General features: G+C 42.4%; 1 protein-coding gene across 1 annotated transcript in view; it reads right to left on the bottom strand.

Moving 5' to 3' along the window:
* Positions 1 to 24,841, bottom strand: part of VPS13A (vacuolar protein sorting 13 homolog A) — a 4,910,496-nt gene that overhangs the window by 231,124 nt on the left and 4,654,531 nt on the right. Inside the window, exon 69 of the mRNA XM_044060868.1 lies at positions 4,305 to 4,390. Within this exon, the coding sequence (XP_043916803.1) occupies positions 4,305 to 4,390 (86 nt within the window). The remainder of the gene's footprint in view (positions 1 to 4,304; positions 4,391 to 24,841) is intronic.

The following is a 24,841-nucleotide window of genomic DNA, read 5'->3' as shown; positions in this document are numbered from 1 at the left end:
TTAATTAGTTTTTCTGTATTTATATGGTTTGGGCCTGCAGAGATCTGCATTAACAGGCACTGCACCCAAGTATCAAAAAGGAGATTATTTCCCAATATTAAGATCCTAAAGAGACTGAGATTGAAGTGAGCATCAACTTGGAAATGCACCCTTCTGTCGATACTTTATGGTCGAGTGTGGACAGTGGGTAGGTGCATATAAGAGTTACTTGATGTGGACCATTTATTGTGTGATTTTAGGATATTTTTATTTTATAACTCCTGAGCTCTGAAAAATAATGTCTGTGTTGGAAAAAAAGTGAAAACTTTAAAAGATTTTTCTTGAGCTCGAATATTTTCTGGTTAAAATTACTATCTGTACAACTGCACACTAATCTCTAACTACCACTATTATTTTGCTATATTAATGAAGCCTTCATTTTGATAAAGTGTTTTGCTGTTACTGCTGTTCATACTACAATTTGTTTAATAAAGGTATTAAAAAAAAAACAACTCTAGAAATGGAAGAAATGCCCAAGACACAGCTTCATTTATTTTCAAAAGCTGAAATGCCTCTTAATTTAAGAAACTTTCTAGCATCTCAACCAGACAATTATTTTAAATTTACTATGTCCCAAACAGTAAGAAATTTAAGGCAAAGGATCTGAAGACAATGACCGTTGGTTATCACAGCCATTATACAGGGCCAGTAGGGACTTCACTCTTATTTGTTTCACTCAAACATCTCACTCATCTGAGAAAGATAATGGAAGAACAGAAATATATCTGCTCTAATAGAAAATCTTGAATGCAGTTGAAAAGAGTCTAGGGGATCTAAGTGAACCTGCAAGCTCCTTAATCTAAGGATTTATTACCAGTCACGAGTACAGTGGACTAACTGTAGTAGACGTTGGGCTTGCAAATGTGCATGATCTATAACTGGCAGCCCATGGAAATATGTTTCCATGAGATAGTGGCAATGTAATGCTTCTGATTGGATCAGCATAAAACTAGTACTGGCTGTACACTGAAGATCTAGCAGGTAATGGTTCATAGCTGTGCACTAGGCTAAAGACCACTAGGACCCTTAAAACCTAGGTGTGCAACCCAAATGTGACCAACAAATTTGATTTATATAAGGGTTGATTTACTGACTGCCTTTGTCCATCAAAGACACAGGCATCAAAGCAGGGGTAAATTTCCAGTTACCCATCAACTGGTCCACATTATGCTTAAATAGGGATAGGGAAGAACTCTGCTTCAGATGGATGGGGACCCTGCTCCAGGGAAGGGAAATTTCCTGATAAATATTTCTGTCTCTTCAACATGTCCTATTTATGTGGCAAACAAAATTCAGATCTCTTAATCTACTAATTCTGATGCTGTTTGTTTTGCAGATGTGGAAAAATTCATCAAAACAGGGTCCAGGGATGCTTTGTATGCATGACAAAGATCACCTCACAGAAGTCATTATGACGCAGAGTACCAGACATGGCTTTGAGGTGATCAGCACAAGGCATTGTGTTTACTACTTCTTTTGTTTTTGAAGGGAACCCTTGTGGACATTCCAATTGCTGTATGTCTGGTCAGGTATACATTAAAGGGGGCAATACTCTCTACGATGGCTCTGATGAGGGTACAGTATAGTGGTGTGATGAAATTATTGGACCTAGATGCCCTGTTCTTGCTTCTAAGTTGAGTAACACAGAAAGATTTTCTTACTACCTTGGATACATGCTGGTTGAAGGCTTGGTTACTATCTACATGAGTTCTCAGATCCTTGACTAGTGAAACAACTTTTAGGGGTGTTTTATTGATGACATGGTTACAAAGGTGGCTGACTTCCCAAAAGGTACTATAATACATTTCTTGGTATTGAGTTCTAAGATGTGGCTTTGTCAGCAAGTGTTTGTCTGTGTTGCACCTTCCTGAAGAGTGCTCTGATCCTGGGGGGGGGGTCAATGACTTTTGCCAGTTTGCAATCATCTGTGAACTTGGTTAGCCAGAGGCCTTTGACACTGGCTTTGATATCTAAGAAGCAGATGTCAAAGAGAAGTGGGCCTAGCAGAGTGACCTGGGGAACTCCACTGGTGGCTGGCCTCTTTGTGGAGGAGGCTTCACTAATTCTAACTTCCTTGGTCCTATCAGTGAGGCAGTTAGCTGTTCAGTGTGCTATAAAAGGATTTATACCCATTTCCATAAGTTTGTTGACAATGCCTGAGTGGGGTATTGTGATCTTTTCAAAGAAATCCACCAAATTCAGTAAGCATGATCTTCCTTTAACAAAGCCAAACTGGGATGGATCCTGTGTCTGGAGGTCTCCTACGTGCTTGCTAATCTTCTTCTTCCTCTTTCGGCTTTTCCTGGTTAGGGGTCGCCACGGCGGAACTCCGGTCCGCTAATGTGTGGCAGTAGATTTTGACGGTGCCGAGGTGCCAGCTCGACGCCCAACCATGTCCTTGCTAATAATTTCCATAATTATTTCCATGGCTTTGCAAATAAGACTAGTCAGACTAATGGGTCTTTAATTTTCAGCATCTGTTGAAGGTCCTCCATTATGAAGGGGAGGAGACTGTCACAGCCCTCCAATCATCTAGCATAAAGCCTATTTTAATACTACAGTTAATAATGATTCCGGGGGTCCTGATAAGTCACATTTTAGACTTCAAGAGGAATCCTGGTGCTATCTTGGCCGACTGAAGCCGTATTCTTGGCTTTACTGAGTGTTCCCAGTACATGCTCTCTACTTAAAGATGGAAAGGTTATATTTGAGGGTATTTATTGGGGAAGGTCGAGGGTGAGAAGAGGGTAAAGTTGGAATTGAATTTGTCTAACAGGTTCCTTATAATGCCAAGCACTGTGAATGTGGCATCATTAGCCACTAATTCAGCACATTGCTGTGTGCTGCCCTTTTTGGTTTCTGACATAACTGAAGAAGGCTTCATGGTTATCTTTCCCTTGGGAGGCTACCTTAACATCAAAGTTGGCTTTGCTTGACCTAATTAACCCCCTTAGTTGCCCATTTAGTTTGATGAGAACGTTTTTATCTTTATGGGAATTACCCTTCCTGATTTTTGTCATCATTTTTCTTTTTGTTGTATATCTTGTTTAATTTGGGATGCCGCCAGGGTGGTTTGCATCTGGGGCTAGTCCTGGGCTTACATCTAGTAAGTACAGCAGCCTCTATGCACATGGCTCTATGGAGTTTCTGATAGCAATTCAGCATAAGCCGCTATGTTCTTGGGCTTCAACCAGAAATTTAAATAAGGTTGCTGTTTTGACAAATAGATTTTGTCTCTTTCTGGTGGAATACTACTCAAACATTCATAAACAAGACATCTCTGAAAGTTACAACCTCGTTCAGCTGTCTAAGCTCTTTCAGGATTTGTACAGCTGATGAAAGTTTAACCTTTTTTCTGTCCCTAAGCTACCAATGGTGATTTTTTAAACCAATTTTGAGAGTTTGCAATTTCTCTGAAATGGGAGCCTTGAAATGCATATGACCATCACTACATGAATAGAGTCAAAGATTTTTATTTTTTTCTTTTCTTTTCGCCACTGTTTGAGCAATTAAATCTTCAGACATAATAGAAGAGTTAGCAATCATGCAACACAGAACAGTGCATATGGAAAAGTTTAAAACAATCTATGACCTTCCAACAATGGCAGACACTTCAGTAATTTTGAAGTTGGGCTACTGCAATATCCTTGATCTTATAAAATGCTTGATGGCCTGTTCTGTCTGCAAGTCTGTACACATAGAACTGAATTATCCTAGTCGTTTGTAATGTTCAGTGGCTTCTAAGCAAAACTAATGATTTAGAAAACACTACTCAATCCAGATAATCAGTATTTCCAATACCTGCTCCACCTTCATGCCATACCTTTCTTCCCTGTTGCAGATTCAAAGGATGCACCTTAAACTGCTGAAAGTCTCAGTGTTTGCTCCTGCAACCCCATTCACTCTTTGGGATCCTATCTTCAGGTAGGTTCACAACTGATTTACTTTTCACTCTTCAGTGGCTTCAAAAACATGTTTCACTGACACATGATCTGATTTAATAAGATATTTCAAGTTTCCATCTACCAACAACATTTTACATTACATTAATGAATAATGACTTCATGGCATTTGCTGCACAATTAAACAGTTTTAACTGGGAGGTACACTAAGTGAAAGGTACAATGTACACAAAGATTCACCTGTCATTTAAAACTACATGCAATCTTGTACACACTTTCACTTACAGATGGCACTCTGAGCAATCCATTTCTTATTCATTTCAGCTGTGTTTAAACACAATAGTGACAAGATAAAAAATATACCTTTTTGTTATCATAAGCAAATCTGAATCATTCAGCACGGTATGTGCAATGTATCTGTATTTTGAGAATCTTCCATTTTCAATTTGCTGCAAAAAAGAGAAAAAAAAAACATTTGTTAGTATTCCTTTATTTTAAGCGCATCACTACAAGTATAACTCTTTTATGCTATCTTCTTGTGACTTGCCTCTTTTCATTATGGATTGCCTACTTACTATTCTACAACTTATAGCTCACCCAGTACTTTTCTACTTTATCCAGTAACTAACCTTCCAGTGTCCATTATGCCATCAGAGAACTTCAGTGCTTCTACTGCTAGTCTTCTAGCCATCCTAAACCAAACTAAAGGCGGACTAGAATGCAGCATTTGGTGGATGATGTCAAACCCTGACGAGTAAGTAGAACCTCTATCTATAGTGATGGAGTTTTTCCTTGTTTAACCCTGGATACCCCTCGGAACAGGCATCTATGTCTCTCATGTCACCTTTAGATGTGCAGCAGCTTCCTTTCCTCATAATGACCTCCTATATCATCGTCTATAAACAAGAAGATGACAAAAAAAGGGCTGATGACCCTAATCTCTCATTAGCAATTTGAGGCATCTTGCCAGGCATTCCTTTTTCTTGCTAAGCTCTATCTTCCTTCCATTTAGATGTCTATATCTGGCACCTTTTCCCTAAATGCATTTCACTGGTACTGGTAACCATCAATGAGCTGCAACACTTTTGTGTATCAGACAAATTCCTGCTTGGAAATATCCAATTCCCCAAAAATAAAGTAAAACAATCTAATTAAAAGGTAGGGATAGGAAACCAATGCTAACACACAAAACAAAATTAATGAGTTTTTAAATGGGAACAGTTAAAAAGAAATTACTATGCCTTTCAAAATTAGCTGTATGGTTTACAGTTGCTATCTGTTTTGATTTTCCCATTCTGAGAAAAATTACTCCAATTTCTAAAATATGAAGAGTGAACTGATTTTCAAATACTTTATACTTACACTGGGCTAATATACAACATGCCTAACCAGAACTATGAGGGATGGGATCAGACAGAATCCTTGTACTTCTACAGGTTAAGATCTTCAGGCAATAACTGCCAGTTGTGTGTTGTGTGAATTAATCACAGAGTTGATCATTGAATAAATTATTTTTAGTGTAGCATGCTTTAAGAAAATGTCTAACAGTGTATTCTAACACAAAGCCTTAAAGAAGTATAAAGAAGCATAGGGGAGTGAAGAAAAAAAATATTCCAACTAAAATACAAGGATGAGAGACAGGGCAGTAATAAAGATAAAGACCAAAATCGAAAAGATAATCCAGCTTCATCAAGTAAAAGGCAAAACCTTTTTACAGATATATAAGGGAGAAGACAAATGAAGGGATGATAAAACGCCACATGAGGCACTGTGGTTCAGTATTTAAAGTGATGGTCATGGAGCACCACAAACCAGTGCTCACTGCAGGATATGATTACTGTTTGAGTGGAGTATGCATGCTCTCTTGTGTTTCTGTGCCATTTTTTTCTTATTATTCTAGTTTCCTACTACCCCCCAAAATATGCCAACTGCACTTACTACCCCTAAACCATCTATATTTATGTTCTGTATTTATTTGCTTCTGTGGCTTGGATCATGGCTGAATAGGTTTTGTGCTGGGCCAATGCACTTGTCCAATAATACATTCTATTAAATTTGAAAAGAAAGATGGCATAAAGGAATGCTTCCTAAACAAATGCTCAGTACTCACAAAAAAAAAAAAAAAAAAACAGCAAAACCAACTTTTAGAAGTGCCCAGGAGCATCTGATTTGATTTTATTCTTTCCACACTGGAAAGGGTATTAAAAGAGCTCAGACAAACTAATAGTAAGCAAAGCAACAGCACCTGTAAGTTTCTTAGAACTCTTACAAAACTGAGTGGAGTAACTAAAGTTGTGTAAGTAAACTTACCATAACAGTAGAAGTTTGAATGATCACTGCTGCAGTAGCCTTAGCAATGTGGGCTATATCCTGCAATGGATAAAACAGCCAGCCATCTTCCAAAGTTAAGGGCACCTTCCACACCCCCAAACCATTAAGCATCTCAATCTGAGTTGAAGAAAAAGATTGCCTTGGGTGCCAAGCCCTTCAAAGCTGTCATCCCAACTGAGAAAGGAAGGATAGAGCCCTGAAAAGGTCAGTGATAGGAAACTAAAAATTCACATTTTGGCAACAAAATCATACAAAAAGAGGGTGGAGGGAAGGAGCACCTACTATAGCAGTGATCATTCAAACAAATGCTGATGCACTAAGTTTACTTAAATGTACCATTTATTTATTGACTTATTTTACATTTGTTGACCGGGCTAGTCTAACTGGATATATGTCCATTTTCAGTAGAGGCCCGGGGAGAAAAGCTCCACATAAAAAACAAGAACAAACAGAACATTGCAACTTCAGTTACAGTTCACTTGTGAGACATAATAGGTGTTACATGGTAACTTAGCATTCATGATAGACAATAGTAAAACAAAATAGAAACCCCCCCCCCCTTTTTTTTTGTTGACCACACAATAGTAGAAGAAAAGAGTATTCAGAAGGATGTGGGCGATTCCCAAAACAAAGTTATAAATACGGCACAGGAGAATAGAATCGATATAAACAAGACTGGGAGAATTAGTTAAAGGCAGTGACTCATCTATAAGGCAGTGAAATAACCATACAGTCTTTCATGGGTACAATAAGTAACTTAGAAGGTAGTGGTCTTAAAGTGGCTATAAAGTGAGTAGTAAATTGGTGCTATAACCAAGGATAACAGGAAGAGAAAATCTTAGTCAGGGTTAATATAAACAAGACTGGGAGAATTAGTTAAAGGCAGTGACTCATCTATAAGGCAGTGAAATAACCATACAGTCTTTCATGGGTACAATAAGTAACTTAGAAGGTAGTGGTCTTAAAGTGGCTATAAAGTGAGTAGTAAATTGGTGCTATAACCAAGGATAACAGGAAGAGAAAATCTTAGTCAGGGTTAATACATGGACATAGCCAGTGGATTGTAAGGTATAATATGAGTTTCTTTTGAAAGAGATGTGAGTTCAACAGGAAGAAGATTTCAGCTTTTCCCCACAGTGTTAGAGAAAAGGGAATCTCCTGCTTTATTTTTGGATTTTTGTCTCGATACCAGTAGTTTATTTGCTGAGCATAGGTTTGTGAGATTTTTATATGGGCTGATTAGACTCATGAGAATTGGTGTTACCTGGATGATGAAGTGTTTTATGGGCAATAATCAGTTGGTGAAATAGAATTTGATTATGCAGTTCCAGCCAAGCCAGTTGTTTCAGAATATGGCAGTGGTGGGTTCTGAAAGGGGAGCCGCTAGCAAATCTGGCAATGATGCTGTAGGAGATTGCCAGCTCGTTAAGGTTGCTTTTAGATAGATTTGTGTAAATAAAAGAGGCATAAACGAGAGTTGAAATAAGGTGGGGGCGGGCAATATTCATTCTAGCTATGTGAGTAAGGAAGGGTTTAATTTTATAGAGGGAGCCTAGTCTTCGGTTAACTGACTTTATTGTGGTGTTGATACGAGTATCATAGTTAAGGTTATGGTCAATAGTTACTCCTAAGAGTTTGGTGGTAGTGTCAGGAGATATGACTGTGCCATTATTAGATTTAATAATGAAGTCAACTGGGGGTGGACTTTTGTGTAGGAGTAAAGAGCAATAGTTTAGTATTTTTGGGGTTAAGGAGAAGACAACGCTGTAAAAAACATTCTTCTACTAGCTCAAAGACATTTTGGGTGAGGGACTGCAGTTCGGATGGACCAGTTGCTGAGCATATTAATGTGGAGTCATCTGCGCATTGTATGCATGTAGCTTGGGGGATACTTATAGTTAGATCGTTTATAAAGATGGAGAATAGAAGAGGGCCCATAATAGAACCTTGGGGTACACCAAGGGTGACAGGAAGGTGGGTGGATAGACTGTTGTCCCAAAGCACTGCTTGTTTCCTGTTATCTAAGTAGGACTTGAACCACTGTAGTGCTTGAGTATCAAGTGAGAGGGACTTAAGAATATTCAACAGTAGCTCATGGTTAACCATGTCAGATGCTTTTGAGAGATCAATAAAGATTGCAGAGGACAGGGTGTTATTGTCGCGGTTTTTGTTAATGTGGTCAGAAAATGATAGCAGGGCAGTAGTGGTGTTATGGAAGGATCTAAAGCCATGCTGACAGCTAGCTAATAGTCTATTGAGGAGAAGGTGGTCTAATAGTTGACGGTGGATGCATTTTTCCATGATTTTAGCTATGGGAGAGAGAAGGGCAATTGGACGAAAGTTAGAAAGTTCTGTTGAATTGCCACCTTTGTGTAGGGGGATTATAAGGGAGACTTTCCAGATGGATGGGATGGTACCTTCTATTATGGTTCTACTTATCAGGATAGAAATAGGGTAAGCTAAACCTTTAGCTGCTATTTGCAGATATTTAGCAGGCAAGAGGTCAGCAGAGGGGGTAGAAGGTTTGAGTTTTTGAAGAAGGGTACAGATGAAGGATGTAGGCACAGGTTGTAGTTGGAAAGTAGGTAGAGAGTTAGTTAAGGAGGTAGGCAGATTAGAGGATACAGGAGGGAGAAAGTTAGCAAGTGAGTGGATGGCTTCAGTAAAGAATATATTAAAGGTATCAGCAATTTGTTTGGGAGTCTCTTGGGAAATACCTGATAGGGTTGGGGTCTTAGAGTTGCCTGGATGTAGGAGTCTATTGATACCTGACCAGAGTTTCTGCAGTCTATGTTAATTGGCATGCTGAAGTTGAAAGTAGTAGTTTCTTTTATCTAATAATACTGATGCTTTAGTAGAATTTCTAAGGTGTTTCAATTTTAAGTGATCAGATGGGTCTTTAGAAGTACGCCATTTGGGCCAAATTTTGTTTCTTAGTAGAATGTTTTGCTTAGTTTCCTTTGTAAGCCATGGAGCAGTTTTGGTACTGTTCCTAAGAGTACAAGAAGGGGCATAGTAGTCCAAGATTTCTAGGAACTTAGAATTGAAGTATGCCACTGCTTCCTCTAGTTGGAGGTGTTTTAAGGGTGACCAACTGCACACACTAAGTTCATTTTGGAAGTGTTCAGGGTTAAAATGTTTATTGGAGCGAGTAGTTCTAAAGGTTGTTGTTGTTCATCATCTGATCACTACTGCAGTAGCCTTACTTATATCACTAGACTGCCATAGCTTATACTAACTGGGAGACAGAAGGATGAAGGTCCAGAAGCACCTAGAAAATAGTTCTAACAAAGCCTGCCCTAAACCTGAAAAACAAAGTCTATAGTGTTTTATAAAGGTGCATACAGAGGACCAAGTTTCTGCTTCTAGAACACTTCTAACTACACGACTGGCCATTAACATTCAAAAACAAGCACGCTGATTGGTCATCCCAACCAGTGTGCCCGTTGTAAATCAAGCATATACCAATAGAAAAAAGTCCTGTCACCTGGACTTTTCTTCTATTAATATATGCTGTAACTTTTTAACTTTTCTTGACCATAAAAAAAAAAAAAAAAAAAACATTTGAAATCCAGACAGTCTGGAGGTACGAGAGAGACAGGGAGGAGAAAATACTAGGAAAATCAGGTATGTTATTCAAAACCAATTGTCCCGATTTCATACTTTATAAAAAATAAATAAATAAAGCAACAGAGAGCTTCCTTTCTCCATTGCTTCCATTTCAAAGCACTGATATACTGCGTAACCATGGGAACGCAAACCCCATATGCATGCACAGTATATCAAGAAAGCCCCAGGATACAAAAACAAAGCAGAAGAATACCATGGTGCTATTATACAAGGGCATTATTTAAGAAAAGGAAGCATTTTTCTTTCTTAAATAATATAATTGTATAACAGCAATAACCCACAGCTGAATGTGGATAATTCTGATTTACCCACGGTTGGCTTGTTTGGTCACTCGGGCTTTGCCCTTATGACCAAACCACACCAATCATAGGTAAATCAGGCATTACCCACACCCAGCCATGGATTATTGCTATATTATACCATGACCCCCCCAAAACGTGCACGCTGATTGGCCAGCGTGCACATTGTAAATCGAGTTATACTAATGGAAAAAGGTCCGGTCGCCCGGACTTTTTTCCATTTGTATAACTCTACTTTTAAAACACTGTCTCGCTATGTTAAATGGGTTTAACATAGCGAGACAGCTTTAAAATAAGCAACGGAGATCTCCATTGCTTATTTTAGCTGTCTCGCTATGCTAAACCCATTTAACATAGCGAGACAGGTTTTAAAAAAAGCAACGGAGAAAGCAAAATCTCTGTTGCTTTTTATTGTTCGCTATGTTAAATGGGTTTAACATAGCGAGACAGTTTTAAAATAAGCAACGGACATCTCCGTTGCTTATTTTAAACTGTCTCGCTATGTTAAACCCATTTAACATAGCAAGTAAAAATAGCGACGGAGATCTTGCTTTCTCCGTTGTTGCACAACTCTGATGTACGCGGGTGCGGTACATCAGAACTGCCGGATGCCAGACATCTGCGGAAGGGCAGTAAACAGGCATTATACTATGCCATTATTTAAGAAAAGTAATAGTTTCTTTTCTTAAATAATGTCATGGTATAATAGCAATAACCCACTTCTGGGTGTGGGTAATGCTCTATTTACCCACGGTTGGCTTTGTTTGGTCCCTCGGGCTTCGCCCTCGGGAACTAAACCACGCCAACCGTGGGTAAATCTAGCATTACCCACACCCAGGTGTGGGTTATTGCTATATTCAACCCCTTTGCTTAAAGCCACACATGAAGCTGAGGCCCTGGTAGATGCAGCCTTAATACTGCCTAGAATTGCCTTATTGTGGTAGGTATAGCACAAGTTAATAGCAACAGACAACCATTTAGAGATAATCTGCTTTGACCTTCATAATAAATAGTTTCTGAAAGTCTGTGTTCTGTCAAGATAATATCTGAATTGTCTGTGGACATCTACGTTTGTAGAATCCTCTCTCCTCCTTTTTAGATTCTGGAAAGAAGGCAGGAAGATGGATAGTTTGGATGAAAAGTAAACTTGGATAAAACTTCAGACATAAATGAAGGATTACTTCTTAGAGAAACTCTAAATTTGTGGAAAATGAGATAAGGTTGACGCACCGCAAGAGCTTGCAATCAGATACCCTTCTTGCAGAAGAAAGAACAATAAGTAAAACTGTTTTCCATGTTAAGAAAATTCAAAATTAGACTGATGAGATTGTTCAAATGGAGTTAATTTTTCTAAAACAAAGTTAAGATCCCAAATAAGAGCCACCTGTTTTCTCCTTTCAAAATCATTTTAACAGGAGAATGCACCAAAAAGGGATGATCCATGAGAAGGCATGCTGAAACGACTGACAAATGAACCCTGATAGAGGAGTAAGAAAGGCCAGAGGATAATAATTACTCAATTATTGTTGAACTAGAGAAATAGCAGTCTTAAGAGTCCTGGTTCTTAACTTGTCACCAACTAGGAAATCTTTTTCATTTACTAATATATGACTTCCTAGTAGTAGATTTTCTTGTCTCATTTAATAACTGCTGCCTGTCCTCAGAAAACAGATGTAGAAGTTATTAAAAGTGAAAGTTATGAACTTACTGTAATGATGGATCCCTTCATTCCTGACTGTACGATGCGACTTTTGGGTCTTCATGATGCTTGTCAGATCCATACTGTCCTAGCTAGTGCTCAAGCCACAAGCTTCTCAAACCTTTCCCTCCCACAGTGCACCTGTCCCCTTCTCCCTAGCTTTCCTCAGATTGAGTTTGATACCTACCATGCAAGGGAAGGATTTACCCCTCTAGGTATCCTCTACCAGAAGGGATGGGTGAGAGGGTTTATTATATCAGAAGGGCAGGAAGGATCTATCACTATAGTAAGTACATAACTTCCATGTGCTAAACATTCCATCCATCTGATCTGACTGTTGGGTCAAAATCCCAAATTACTAGAAATCTTGTGGTGTCATGACAAAACGTTCTTTGATGATCGAGGTTCCAAAGGACGCCCTAGACGCATATCAGATCAGACTTGTACTGTTTAGAAAAGGTATGCATATTACAACAAGTTGCAGCCACACACATACCATCAATAGAGACATTTCTAAACAATGCCGTAGAGCCAACAACTAAGCATGGAGAATGAGCCATAGGCTTCAGTGGTAAGGACATATTCTGCTTTGATACATGAATGTAATGCACTCTGAAGGCTATATGAACAAGGTTATCATAGAAACCTTTCTGTCTGATCCATTGGTAGCAAAATAAACTACTGAGAGCTTTTCCTATGTCCTTTGGTACAGTGGAAGGAAAATCTCAACTGTATATGAATATCCAAGGTATGACGGGAATACTTGCCCCTATTAATATAATTTGGAAAGAAAAAAGGAAAATTGATTGACTAATTTAGATTGCCTGAGAAGCCACTTTCAGGATGACACAGCCAGTTCAAAGGGTGGTTGAGTCAAGGCTTTCTGAACTAAACTGAGATCCCAAGGTGGAGCAGGTTCTATGATCAGGGGTCTCAAGAGAAATATTCCCCTTAAGAAGCCCTTGCATAACCTGTTTGATGCCAAGAAGTGTGAATCTAGGACCTAGACCCTTCTTGCTTATGTACCAAACCACCATCATGTTGTTGATCTGGAAAGATATCACATTCTGGGGCAGAAAGTTCTGAAGCTCCTACAACATTAGGGGGAACACCCTCATCTCCAATTTATTGATGTGAAGATTACCTTCAAAGGATTTCCAGACACCTCCCATGACAATGCCCCTAACCCAAGGAGGTAGCATTCATGATGGTAACGAGTGGAGAGGAGGTACTTCCTGCAAGTACTAATGAGAGAAATTGGCAAAAAGATGGTCTCTCAACTGAGACCACTGACTGTGGAGCAGCCACTGAAGATTCCTCATGTGAAAGCAAGCAAAGTTAATACTTTCAGTATCAACAAGGTTGCCAAATTAGCTTGTGTATTGCTTGACAAGAGACTGTATCATTTCCAGAGGCATAAACCCTGTCTGACTGACTGTGTCCAGACAACCAATGGACTGCAAAAGGTGAATGGCCTCTAACTGAGACTTGTCAAAACTGATGGTAATGCCACAGACAAACAAGGTCGGAGGTGATGCCTTGCTTCTCATAAGGATTCCTTCACTGGAGCTGCTAGGAGCCTATCAGCCAGATATGGGGATACTTTGGTTCCATGAGACTGAAAATAAGCAATGAATAAAGCATACACTTCCTGGGGGGGTGGTTCAGTGAAACTGAAGTTCTAGGCCCTGAACTGACAGTGATTACCTCCAACATGGAACTGAAGGAGCATGTATGTATAAGCTTCCTTAAGGTCTGCTTAACACATCTATTTGTTCTTCCTCAGATCAGGATGAATCAGTTGCACTAAAACCATTCTGAAAGGGGTCTTACTGACACATGTGGTTAAGTAACTTAGACCCAGGATGGGCTTGAGGTCCTTGTTCTTCCTCAGAACTAAAAGTAATCTCGAGTAGTGACCTGATCTTATCTGGTCTGGTGGGACCTTCTGGATGACTCTATCCGAGTAAGGAGATTACCTCAGGTTTAGGCACTTTTAGTTGATGGGTTGGAATTTCTGGGAGATGGCCTTGGGGAGGGGGGAGGTGAAAAACAATATGGAGTAGGCTCTGGATACAATTCCTTTTACCCAAGAGTCCAGCATGATAGCCAACTATGCTTGGGTGTAGAGGGACATACAACCCCAGACTTCCTTCAGAGGAGGGCGGTCAGACAGTCCTTCAGGGATGAGATTGCTGGCAGTCCAAAAACAGCCTGCAACATCCCTGATTCTGTGGACTTCCACAATCTCTGGGTCTGCATCCATTGAAGGGTCTTGCTCTGTCATGACTGCCTCTGTCAAAGGAAGGATGCTCAGACTTGTAGAAGAAAGGATATTTGGGACTTTTCTGGTTCCTGTTATTTGGTCTCTGCAGTTCTCACACCTTACTCTCACTGAGAAAAAGGCCTTGCCATCTTGCTCACACTTCTCCACGCTCTCTGATGGTGGAGCCAAATCATAAGGACCCATTATATGGCACGTTAGCAAAATAAGCTTTGAAATTGCCAGCAAAATCACATAGGCAGAGCCAAGCAAAGCATCTCATGCAGATGATGGACCCCAGGACCCACGCTGCTCCATTGGCTTCTCCAGAGTTTCTAGTCCTTGCTTGGCCTGGTCTCTCTGAAGCCTGTTAATATCTATGGCATAGTTCAGGACCCTGATATGCAGGTAGGTGTGTGCGTGAATGGGTGTGCCTTCTTTGAAGGTTGGGCGTCAGGCTGGCAAAACGGCACTGTAAAAATCCACTGCCAATCATTAGCAGACTGGAGCGCCGCTGTGGCGACCCCTAATCGGGAAAAGCCGAAATAAGTTCAGGACCCTGATAGCAAAGGTACCAGAAGCATGTGGCTGCTTCTCTAATCTATCCATTGCCTGGGACTCCTTGTTGGGTAGATAAAGACGGTCTTTCATCAATTCTTTGTGGCAGCAGAAACAATGATCAAATACACTAAAGGACCCTGCTCCCAATGCTGTTTGTCGGGGGGGATGGTCCTTACAATTTTTGCAGGTTTTCTAGGGACTGCCTTCACAGGAATTCAGGTCTTGCCATGACTTCCTCATGGTCAGATCAATCAAAAAGTCAACTGGATGAAATAGCCAAGATGTAGATGGGGCCAAGCTGTAAGCTTCAAATTAGATCTGTTCATCAAAAGTGTGGAGGGGGTGGGTGGTCTGTAGGTCAATTACCTTTTTGGTGCATAAGCTCCAACACTTTAACAAATGCAACATCCTCAGGAGGACTCTGAGAACAGCCTTCTCTATCATCTGAGTCCGAGTCTGAACAGAGTGAGTTCTACAAGGCATCCGATACTCTCACTTGCTAGTCCTCTTTCTTGACACACTGGATTGGGGGTCATCTGATTTCTTAAAGGAAAGGACAGAACCTGCATTGCCCATTTGAGGCTTACACCTAGGCTCTGACTGCTAAGAAAGCTGAGGAATAGTAGACTTGGTGTCCAGGGGTGGAGCATAGGGTAGAGGAGTCTGAAGTTCAAGATACAGAGAGGATGAGCTCATTCTGCCCATGGCCTCAAAAGTAGAACCTATAACTGCCAGATCTGAGAAGCTTTTCTCTAGTCTGAAAGCTGTTCACTGAAGGTTGAAGGGAAGGCACATGTCTCTGACAACATGGATGGCCTTGAGGCAGGAATCTGCCCTGAAACACTGAAGGCCAAGTAACCCAAAACCAAACCAGGGAGGAAAAGGGCGGGCTCTGAAGATGGAGCTGAAACCTTATGGGCAGATTTACAACTGGTTCTAAGGGTCTGGGAAACAAATGCAATGGACCACAAAAGTCTTACACTGAGGGATGGCACGAATCAGAGCAAGAGACACAAGCTCCAGCATGACGGGCTGTACTGCGCACACCAGCACTGAAGGAGGTGGGGGTGGCCTGAGCTGGAGCTGAAGTCAGGGGAAAAATGGCCTGCCTCTGGCCTTCAGAGCACAGGGAAGGGATGATGCCAATGTCTATCTGCATCCTCATGAAGGCCTTCATCTTGGGATCCTGTTCTAAATATGATGCACTCCTAACAGACCTCAATGACATGATGGAAGATACAGAATCAGGACAGAAGGAATCCAAGGAAATCCCCACTCCATAGGAAATCTGACTGGTCAAGCTGGTGGAAGCTCAGCAGAAATCAAAATCAGCTCTGACACAAATGGAGCCAAGTGCTATGGAGGCTGTGGAACCGTCCTGGATTGCAACACACCTTTTGATGTCTTTGGTGCTGATGGTGGGATTTCATCTCTCTTCCTCTTTCTTGAGTTTTCTTTTTCCTTCTCTTTGTTCTTTTCTTTCTTGGTACTTGCTTTTGGCCCCTGTCCCCTTGATCTTTTCTCTCCCAGGATCTTGAGGGAGAAGAGCTTTTCAAACTTATTTCATCAGTCTGACAAAGAAAAGTGCACATAAGCGTGTGCATGTGTGCACACACGCTCTCACACACATACCAGTAGTAATAAGACAGAGAAAACACAGTCTAGCTATAAGACCAGGAAAAGGTCAAGGAACGAAGTAAGCAGGATGCAAAATGTGGGAGGCTGCAAAGTCGCATAAAAGTAGAAAAGGGGAATTAACCTCTGACAAATAATGTCAAAAGAGTCACAGTACCTCACTAACAATACTAAAAGAGCAGTTTTAACTTCCAAAAGCACAAGGCAGAAAGGAGTACTTGGGCTGTGCAAAGATCATGCCCTCACTCGATGGTGGCTAATAAGATCTGCAGAAAGCTAGTGGAAGTAGAAAGGTGCACTGTGGGAGGGAAACATTTGAGGAGCTGGAGACTGAAGTACTAGCTGTGCTAGTATGGATTCAACAAGCAGTTCAAAGACACAAAAGTTAGATCAGACTGACAGAATAAAAAGCTATTATCCAGGCAGTCGGTTGCTTTTCCAAGTTGGGGTATATCAAACATCCCATGTCTTTTGTAAATCCAGTCTGTGAGGAAGGTTGTGGTAACTTCCCCTGGCCATTTCCAAATGAAGGTAGAACCACTGCTGCCAGAGCCAGAAGGTAGCTGGCACACTAATTTTGGTGAGTCCTTCTGATTCTTCAGTATGACCCTGGATGTCACTGGAAAGGCATATAGCAACATTCCTGTCCAAGGAAAAAAGAATGCATATGTTTTCCAGGCAATGTTGCATGGAATCCTGAAGCAGAAATTTGGCAGTTGTGATTTGCTGTGAACAGAAGCAAATATATATATCTTAGGTGTACCACAAAGCTGGATCAATTCCTGGAAGACCCTCTGATTCATTCTCCACTTATGAGAGGCTGTCATGGTCTGGTTTTATAGCACTGATGGGATGAGACTGTGCTGAAAAGTTATATCCCAAACTACCATGATAAGTCTGCACAGAGGGTAAGACCTGGTTCTCCCTCCTTGTATATGCACCACATCTCTGTGGTGTTGCTTGTAACAAACTCCTGGGGACCACTGTTCAGAAAGAGAGTTCAGAGTACGTATTACTGTCAACTTCTCTTTCATGTTTATGGTTTTGGTATGTTTCTTTTGTCCCAAAGATCCTGCACTTTTACTCCCATTGACACTGCTCTTCAAGCAAAGTCAGAGGTGTATGTAGTTACAGACTAGGCAGGAGCTGAAAGAGCAAATAGCAGACCTGGATTCAGACAAAACTGATCTCTCCACTAAACAAGTCCCTTTTTTACAAACCCCATAATAGGAATCTTCAAAGTCAGAAGACACTGACAACTGGGACAATAATGACTTTAGGTAACACTGACGTTTTTGTTCACATGGAGTTCGGCTACAGGAATCATGAATGCTATGAATCCCATAATCCCAAGAGATTCCCTTGCTGAAGCCTTGGTTTGAGTGGAAAAACTCAGAAATAGATACAGACATAGATCTACATTTTTTCGGTGGAACAAAAACTGTTTGAATTAATGTTAACTAGGAGGCACCCCAGGAAAACAATTAAAAAAGGGTCAAACAAGATTTCTGGATGTTCCCTGAAACCCCAGTCTGTGAAGGAGATCTCTTATCCAAGTGAGAGATTCCTGACACTTTTAAGAAGACTTCACAAAGATAAGCAAGATGTTTAAATAAGGAAAAATGTGAATGTCTTGCAGTCTACAGTAGGCTATCACTGGGGCTAGACACTTTGTGAATAAACCTGAAGCAGTGAGTAAACCAAAAGGTAATGCAGAAAACTGACATTCCTCAACTCGTACAAGAGCTCTGGACTCCATCTCTGAACTGGAAAGTTCAGCAGCAAACAGAAATATTTTTTAAACTAAGTTTTCACTCCTATCACCCTATCTGCTCACCCTCGTGACCTTCTTCAACTCGTACAATAGAGGAGCTCTCCGATTATGTAGCCCAGGCTGGTATGACCCTGACCCTGAGCAGCATCTTGCCCTCACCAAGAATGACACCACAATACAAAGACAAGATGATCAGCTTTAACAATTGGCTCAAGTACTGGTGTCATTCTAAGGGGATCCAATGTCTGTCTGCCTGAGATGATATGTTGGACAAGCCATGCTGCTTCGCAAGGGATGGCTTACACCGGTCACCACTGGGCTTCCGAATATTGGCTAAGGCTCTTGCCATCCCCATAGTGCCTTTTTTAGGCAAGGCTCAAAAGACAAACCCACCTCCTTAGAAAACAAAAATGGAAAAAAACTAAGGGTAATGCTGCTCAACGCCAGAAGTCTAAATCTCAAGATGCAGGCACTTGATGCACTCCTCAGCATGGAGAACATCGACGTCTGTGCAATAACTGAAACCTGGTTCAAGGCTCCTGAGAGCACCCCAGCGCTACCAGGCTATACCTCGTATCATACTTTTCGGCCCCAAAACCCGGGCCGAACCACAAAGGGAGTGTCCATATTCATAAAGGACACCCACACCTCCAGGTTAGTAGCAACACATGAAGCATCAGAGACCATACAGGTGCAACTAACCATAGGCAAAACAGCTATACAACTGGTAGCATGTTACAGACCACCCTCCCAATCTCAAGAACCCCACTCAGCCTTCCTGAAGACATTGGAGGATATGAATGTATCACAAAATACCATCATACTGGGAGACTTCAACTACCCAAACATAGATTGGGTACATTATTCTAGCCCTAATACCCCAGCCCAAAGGTTCCTGGAATTCATAAATTCAAATGCACTGGAACAACTAGTCACCTCTCCCACTAGGGGAGATAACATACTAGACCTGATCATCACAAACATGGGGACAAAATGCTCCACACCGGAAGTATACCCCTCACTAGTGAGATCTGACCACAAACTAATCACCCTGGATATACATATCACACCTCCACCCCCAGCACAAAAGACCACAGTGAAAAAATTCTCAAAAGCAGACTTCACTCTTCTTAAGACTGAGATGGTATCCTTTAAGCCCACTGTGCCAGTGGATACCACATCCCACAATGCGAATCCTTCACAAATGCTTTCTATGGACATCTCCAAGAATGCATGGATCATGCAATCCCAAACAAATCCAAGTCCCTCTCCACCAAATGTAAGCGTCCTGTCTGGTGGACCTCAGCCATAAACAAATTGTATAACAAAAGAAGGAAGCTACTGCACATCAGAGCGAAATCCCATGAAGGGAAGACATCTCTGATCAACATTAGCAGAAAACTACGTTCTCTCATAAAAACATCCAAGGCAAACTTTGAGAGAAAAATCGCTAAGGACACTAAAGATAACCACAAAACCTTCTTCAGCTATGTTAGAAACCTGGTGGAAACCCTCAGATATGCTCAGAGTTGGTTCACAACAACAAAAATACACTGAACCCACAGATATTGCTAACATTCTGGCTGACAGGTTCAGTGCAAATTTCTCCCTCCTTCACCCCAAAAGAAGAAATACTTATCCCAGCTGAATGTAATCTCCCTGTCATCTCAGATGTCCAAGTGAGAACCGCCCTAAACAAAGCAAAAAACACAGCATCAATGGGACCTGGCAGTATCCCGGGTGTGTGTTACGTGAACTCAAGAGGAGCTAAACCCACACATAAAAATGCTATTTAACCTTAGCCTTACTTTGGGATATGTACCTGAACACTGGCGTACAGCAACAGTGGTCCCACTCCACAAGGGGGGTGCCTCTACAGACCCTGGAAACTACCGCCCCATAAGCTTAACTAGCCTGGTCTGCAAAGCTATGGAAAGAATCATTATGGAACTCATAAACAGAGACATAGGGGACCTACAGACAATTGACCCCACCCAGTTCAGCTTTGTAAAGGGCAGATCCTGCCTTTTAAACCTGGTTGACTTTTTTGAAACAGTCACTAGAGCCATTGATGAGGGCAAAGCAGTCCATACAGCATACCTGGACTTGGCTAAGGCCTTCGACACAATACCTCACTCAGGCATCATAGATAAGCTAAACAGCTTAAAAGTAAACCCTTATGTCACTAGATGGGTTGCAAACTGGCTAAAGGACAGAACCCATAAAGTTAAAATCGCTGGAGCAATGTCAGACTCAAAGCCAGTCACAAGTGGTGTCCCACAGGGATCTGACCTGGAACCCCTCTTGTTCGGCATTTATTTCTCAGATGTTAAAGCAAACATGGGAGGGCTGTGGCTGACAAAGTTCGCAGATGACTGCAAACTAGGCGCCATAGTCGATACACCAGCAGACACACACATCCTACAAAAAGGCCTCACTGAAACAGACAACTGGTGCCGTAGTCACGGCCTTAAACTAAACGCCAAAAAATGTATAGTCATCCCTTTTGGAAAAAACAAACTACCCACAAATTATGACATAGACAGCAACCCACTGAGTACGGAAAAAGTAATCAGAGACCTAGGGACCCAAGTAGACAGCGACATCTCATTTGACACCCACGTTGCCAAAGTGGTTAGAAAAACATTCTACCTTGCACACCTCATCATGAAGGGATTCACATCCAGATCCAAGGATGTCATTGTACCCCTATATTCCTCCCTCATCAGACCCATGATTGAGTACAATGCCCCATTTGGTATGTACCTCACCCGGCATTTGCAACAGCTGGAGAGACCACAAAAGTACCTCACTAAAAGGATCAAGGGTCTCCAACATATGACTTATTCTGCCAGACTAAAGAAACTTCAGCTCTATTCAGTAGCATACCGCCTGCTCAGAGGTGATCTCTGTCTGACGTACAAGGCCATATCCAATCAGGATCTGATGGACATGCTCCACCTCAAAAAATCCAAATCCATCAGGACCACGAGAGCTAAAGACTTAAACCTCGGCACAAGTATGAATAGGACATGCTGGAGGGATAGATTCATAACCCAGAGGCTTCCCATGCTTTGGAACAGGATCCCAGTTCGTATTAGGCAGAGCCCCTCACTGACTCTCTTCAAGAGAAATCTTGATGAGTGGATGGGAGATCGTAAGTTTACCCCAGGGGTCACATCTGTGTCACTGCTAGACAGGGGCACAGTAAACTAATTCTATTATATAAGGGGACCTTCACTGTGTCACTACTAGACAGAGGCACAGTATTCTGGATTTATTCTGTACATTTTTGTACCATTTCATGGGGTGGCAAAAGCCACATCACTATGGCTAGGCTTACAAATGCCCCAGGGCAGATAGCCTAGTACTATAATATGAAACTATGAAACAAGAACTCCAGACTCCATCTCTGAACCAGAAAGTTCAGCAGCAAACAGAAATATTGTATGTACCTACTTCCCCTCTATTATATGACTTATAGGATAGCGCGCACAGCCTTGGTCATAGCCCCCTTACTTCCCCCTGCATCCTCACCATTTCTCCTCTGTCCATAGCCAGTTCCCAAATAGTAGCTTTCCATATTTCCTCCTCCATTAAGCTGTCTCAAGAGAGAACCCACCTATAGTCACCTTATTTTACCTCAGGTCTCGTATCCAACCTTCCCTACTTTCTACATAACTTAAGCTACCTTGCTCTCCTGCCCCAACCATTTTACAGCCATTTTACCCTTTCTGATTTGACTCAACAAACAAAAACACTGTCTCTACAAACTGAAGTCTGTTTTTCTTTTACTGCCTTATCTTTTCCTGCAGCTGTCTCAACCCAATCACGTTGGACTTCTCCGGAATGTGCGTTGCTACAAGAAAACGTTGGGAAGAAAATGCCCACTCACACTCGAATGGCCTCTCTGCAAAAGGGGTACGACTTGGTTCCTCCCTGTTTGTTCAGATACCATATCACCGACATACTGTCTGAGTGGATCGCAATTGTCCCAAGAAGAAGAAAGCTCTTAAGTGCTTGCAGCACTAGTAGCACTACTCTCATCTCCAAGATAATGATATGCAAATGTATCTCGTGTTCCTGCCATGTGCCTTGGACTGTCCTGCTGAGATAATGCCCCCCCACCCAATCTGGGAGGCATCCGTGGTCACTGTGGCAACAGGAGGGGGTGGAATGAAGGGCTTTCCCGCACTGAGGTTGCTGGTGTGAAGCCATCAGTGTAGATCTTGCTTGCACTTGTCTGTGATCATTATAAGATGAGAAAGCGGAAGATGTTGTAGAGACCACTGGGCGAAGAGCAGCTACTGAAGGAGCCTCATGTGTAGCCTCGCAAGAGGAACCAGCATAATTGTTGCAGCCATCGTCCCTAACAATTTGAGAACCGTTTTTACCTTTACTTTTTCAGAGGGAGCAACGCGTATACCTGTTGTTGCAAACCCTGAATCCTTTCTTGTAGTAAAAACACCCTCATGAGCACGGTGTCTAACTCGGCGCCTATAAAGGTGACACGCTGCGAGGGCAACAAGGCAGACTTTTCCCAGTTTAGAGTGATACCCAACTGTTGACACAGCTTGATAGTGGCGTCTCTGGTCTGTAGTAGCAGATGCCTGGTGATGGCAGAAAGGAGCCAGTCGTCCAGCTACGGAAACACTTGGAATCCCTGACGTCTCAAGTGAGCCGTGACCACTGCCATACACTTGGTGAACACCCTGGGGGCTGTGGTGAGACCAAAGGGCAGGGTACGAAATTGAAAATGACTGACTCCCAGCCAGAAGCGTAGATGACGTCTGGATGCCCTGTCCATCTTTATATGGTAGTAAGCATCCTTGAGGTCGATTGAGCACATCCCCACTTCTTTTCCCAACAATGGGAAAATAGATTGCAATGTGACCATTCGGAACTTGGACTTCTTCACATGGAGGTTCAAGCAGCTGAGATCCAAGATGGGTCTCAGGTCCCCTGTTCTTTTTGGCACCAAAAAGAATCTGGAGTAAGTCCCTAATCCGATCTGGTCTGAGGGGACATGCTGGATGGCTCCTTTTTCTAGCAGCTTTAGAACTTCTGAAGCTGCGGAATCCCTTTGATTGGGTGGAACATCTGGGATTCTTTTGATTGGTGGTGGAGGAGAAGAGAAGGGAATGTGATATCCTCCGGAAACTATTTTTAATACCCACTGGTCCTGGGTGATGTGTTGCCAGGCTTCTGGGTATAGTAAAATGCGACCCCGACTGGCTCCGGAAAAGCACAGTCGGGCATCCCATCAGAAGCGCTGGTAGGGAGAACCACGAAAGGAGTCACAGTCTCCCTGGTTACGAGGGCCTCCTCTGCCTCTAGGGCAGCGTCTACATGAGTCACCACCCCCTCTCCAGTCTCTGGAGGGGGAATCACTTTGTGCGTCATGAAAAATCCTCTAAGATTTCTTGAACCACATTTTCCCACTCTTCTGGATCTTGGGATAAGGTCTAGAAGGCATGGAAAAACAGACTCCCATGGCAGACAGAGTTTGTCCCTCTTGATTGCACCTAGTGAGCGTGTCCTTTACCTTGGCTCCGAACAATGATGAACCATCAAATGGGGCGTTGGTGAATGTAGACTTGAAGGCCTCTGCGAAATTACAGAGGCACATCCAGGAGTGCCTCCTGACAGAAACTCCGGAACTCGCTGCCCTACTTGTTCCTTTGGCTGCGTAAGAGATCAGCCTCATGAAGGAGTTAGCAGTAGAATTTAGAGTAGACATCTGAGCGTTGACTTTCTGAGCCACTGCGTCAGAAATGTTACCCTGCAGAGAATCTCCAAGCTCTTTCAGATCTCTTTGGAGCCATGTAAAATGTGACAAATAATTCAGTGACCGCAGAGTAAAGGCCGCTGAAGAAAACATATGCTTCCCATACTGGTTCATGGTCCTAGACTCCTTGTTATGGGGATGGATGGTAGATGAAGTCTCAGCCAGTTCCTTCTTGGTGGCCCCTGCCACTACCATGACATCTACTGGAACGCCCTTCGTGAGAAACCCTTTGTCAGCGGGGGTGGAGAGAAATTTGTTGGGTCTCCTGGAGACTGGTTCCACAGTGTCAGGTGTTTCCCACATCCTTCGACAAACCAGATACAGGAGTTCGTCAAAGGGGGGAGAAACCCAGGAAGTGGAGGGTTGAGCCCCAAAGGCCTTCAGGAACACAGACTCCTCCTCGGAGGGGGATTTAGAGGGCCAGTTGCCTCTCTGCTTCAAGATCTCTAGGATATCAGTGAAAGAGATATCCTCAGAGGACGACTTGGCAGACCCCTCTGATTCTTCATGGTCGGTGTCCGATATGAGAGACTCTTCCTGGGAGTCGATGTGCTTCCCCCCTTGCACATTTTTTTTCTGGGTGACTCCTCAGGCAAAACCTCTGGGGGACCCCCAGAAAATTGGGGACCACTCATGGAGGTATCCTGAGGCCTTGGGTCTCCACTGTCCAAGGATAGGGGGCGATCAAAGACTGATACCGGAGTTGGAGGGGGTAGAGTGTTGGTGCTGTATGATGCAGCTGAGGACCTGGCCAGCATGCTCTGCATGACCTCAAAAGCTGGTCCCCCCAGCTCTGAAGATTGACCAACCGTGGAAGCCTTCAGAGCAGAAGGGACAAGGTCCGACGCAAGGGCCAGGCTCACCTGAGCCGAAGCACCGAGAGGGAGGCTAGGAGCCAAAGAGCATCCCGAGACTCCCCC

This window comes from Protopterus annectens, chromosome 2.part0 (genome assembly GCF_019279795.1).
Source record: "Protopterus annectens isolate FY-2018-M chromosome 2.part0, PAN1.0, whole genome shotgun sequence".
In the NCBI taxonomy this organism is placed as follows: Eukaryota; Metazoa; Chordata; order Ceratodontiformes; family Protopteridae; genus Protopterus; species Protopterus annectens.
The sequence above is the reverse complement of the archived record's forward strand: the minus strand, read 5'-3'. Positions and strand labels throughout refer to the sequence as shown.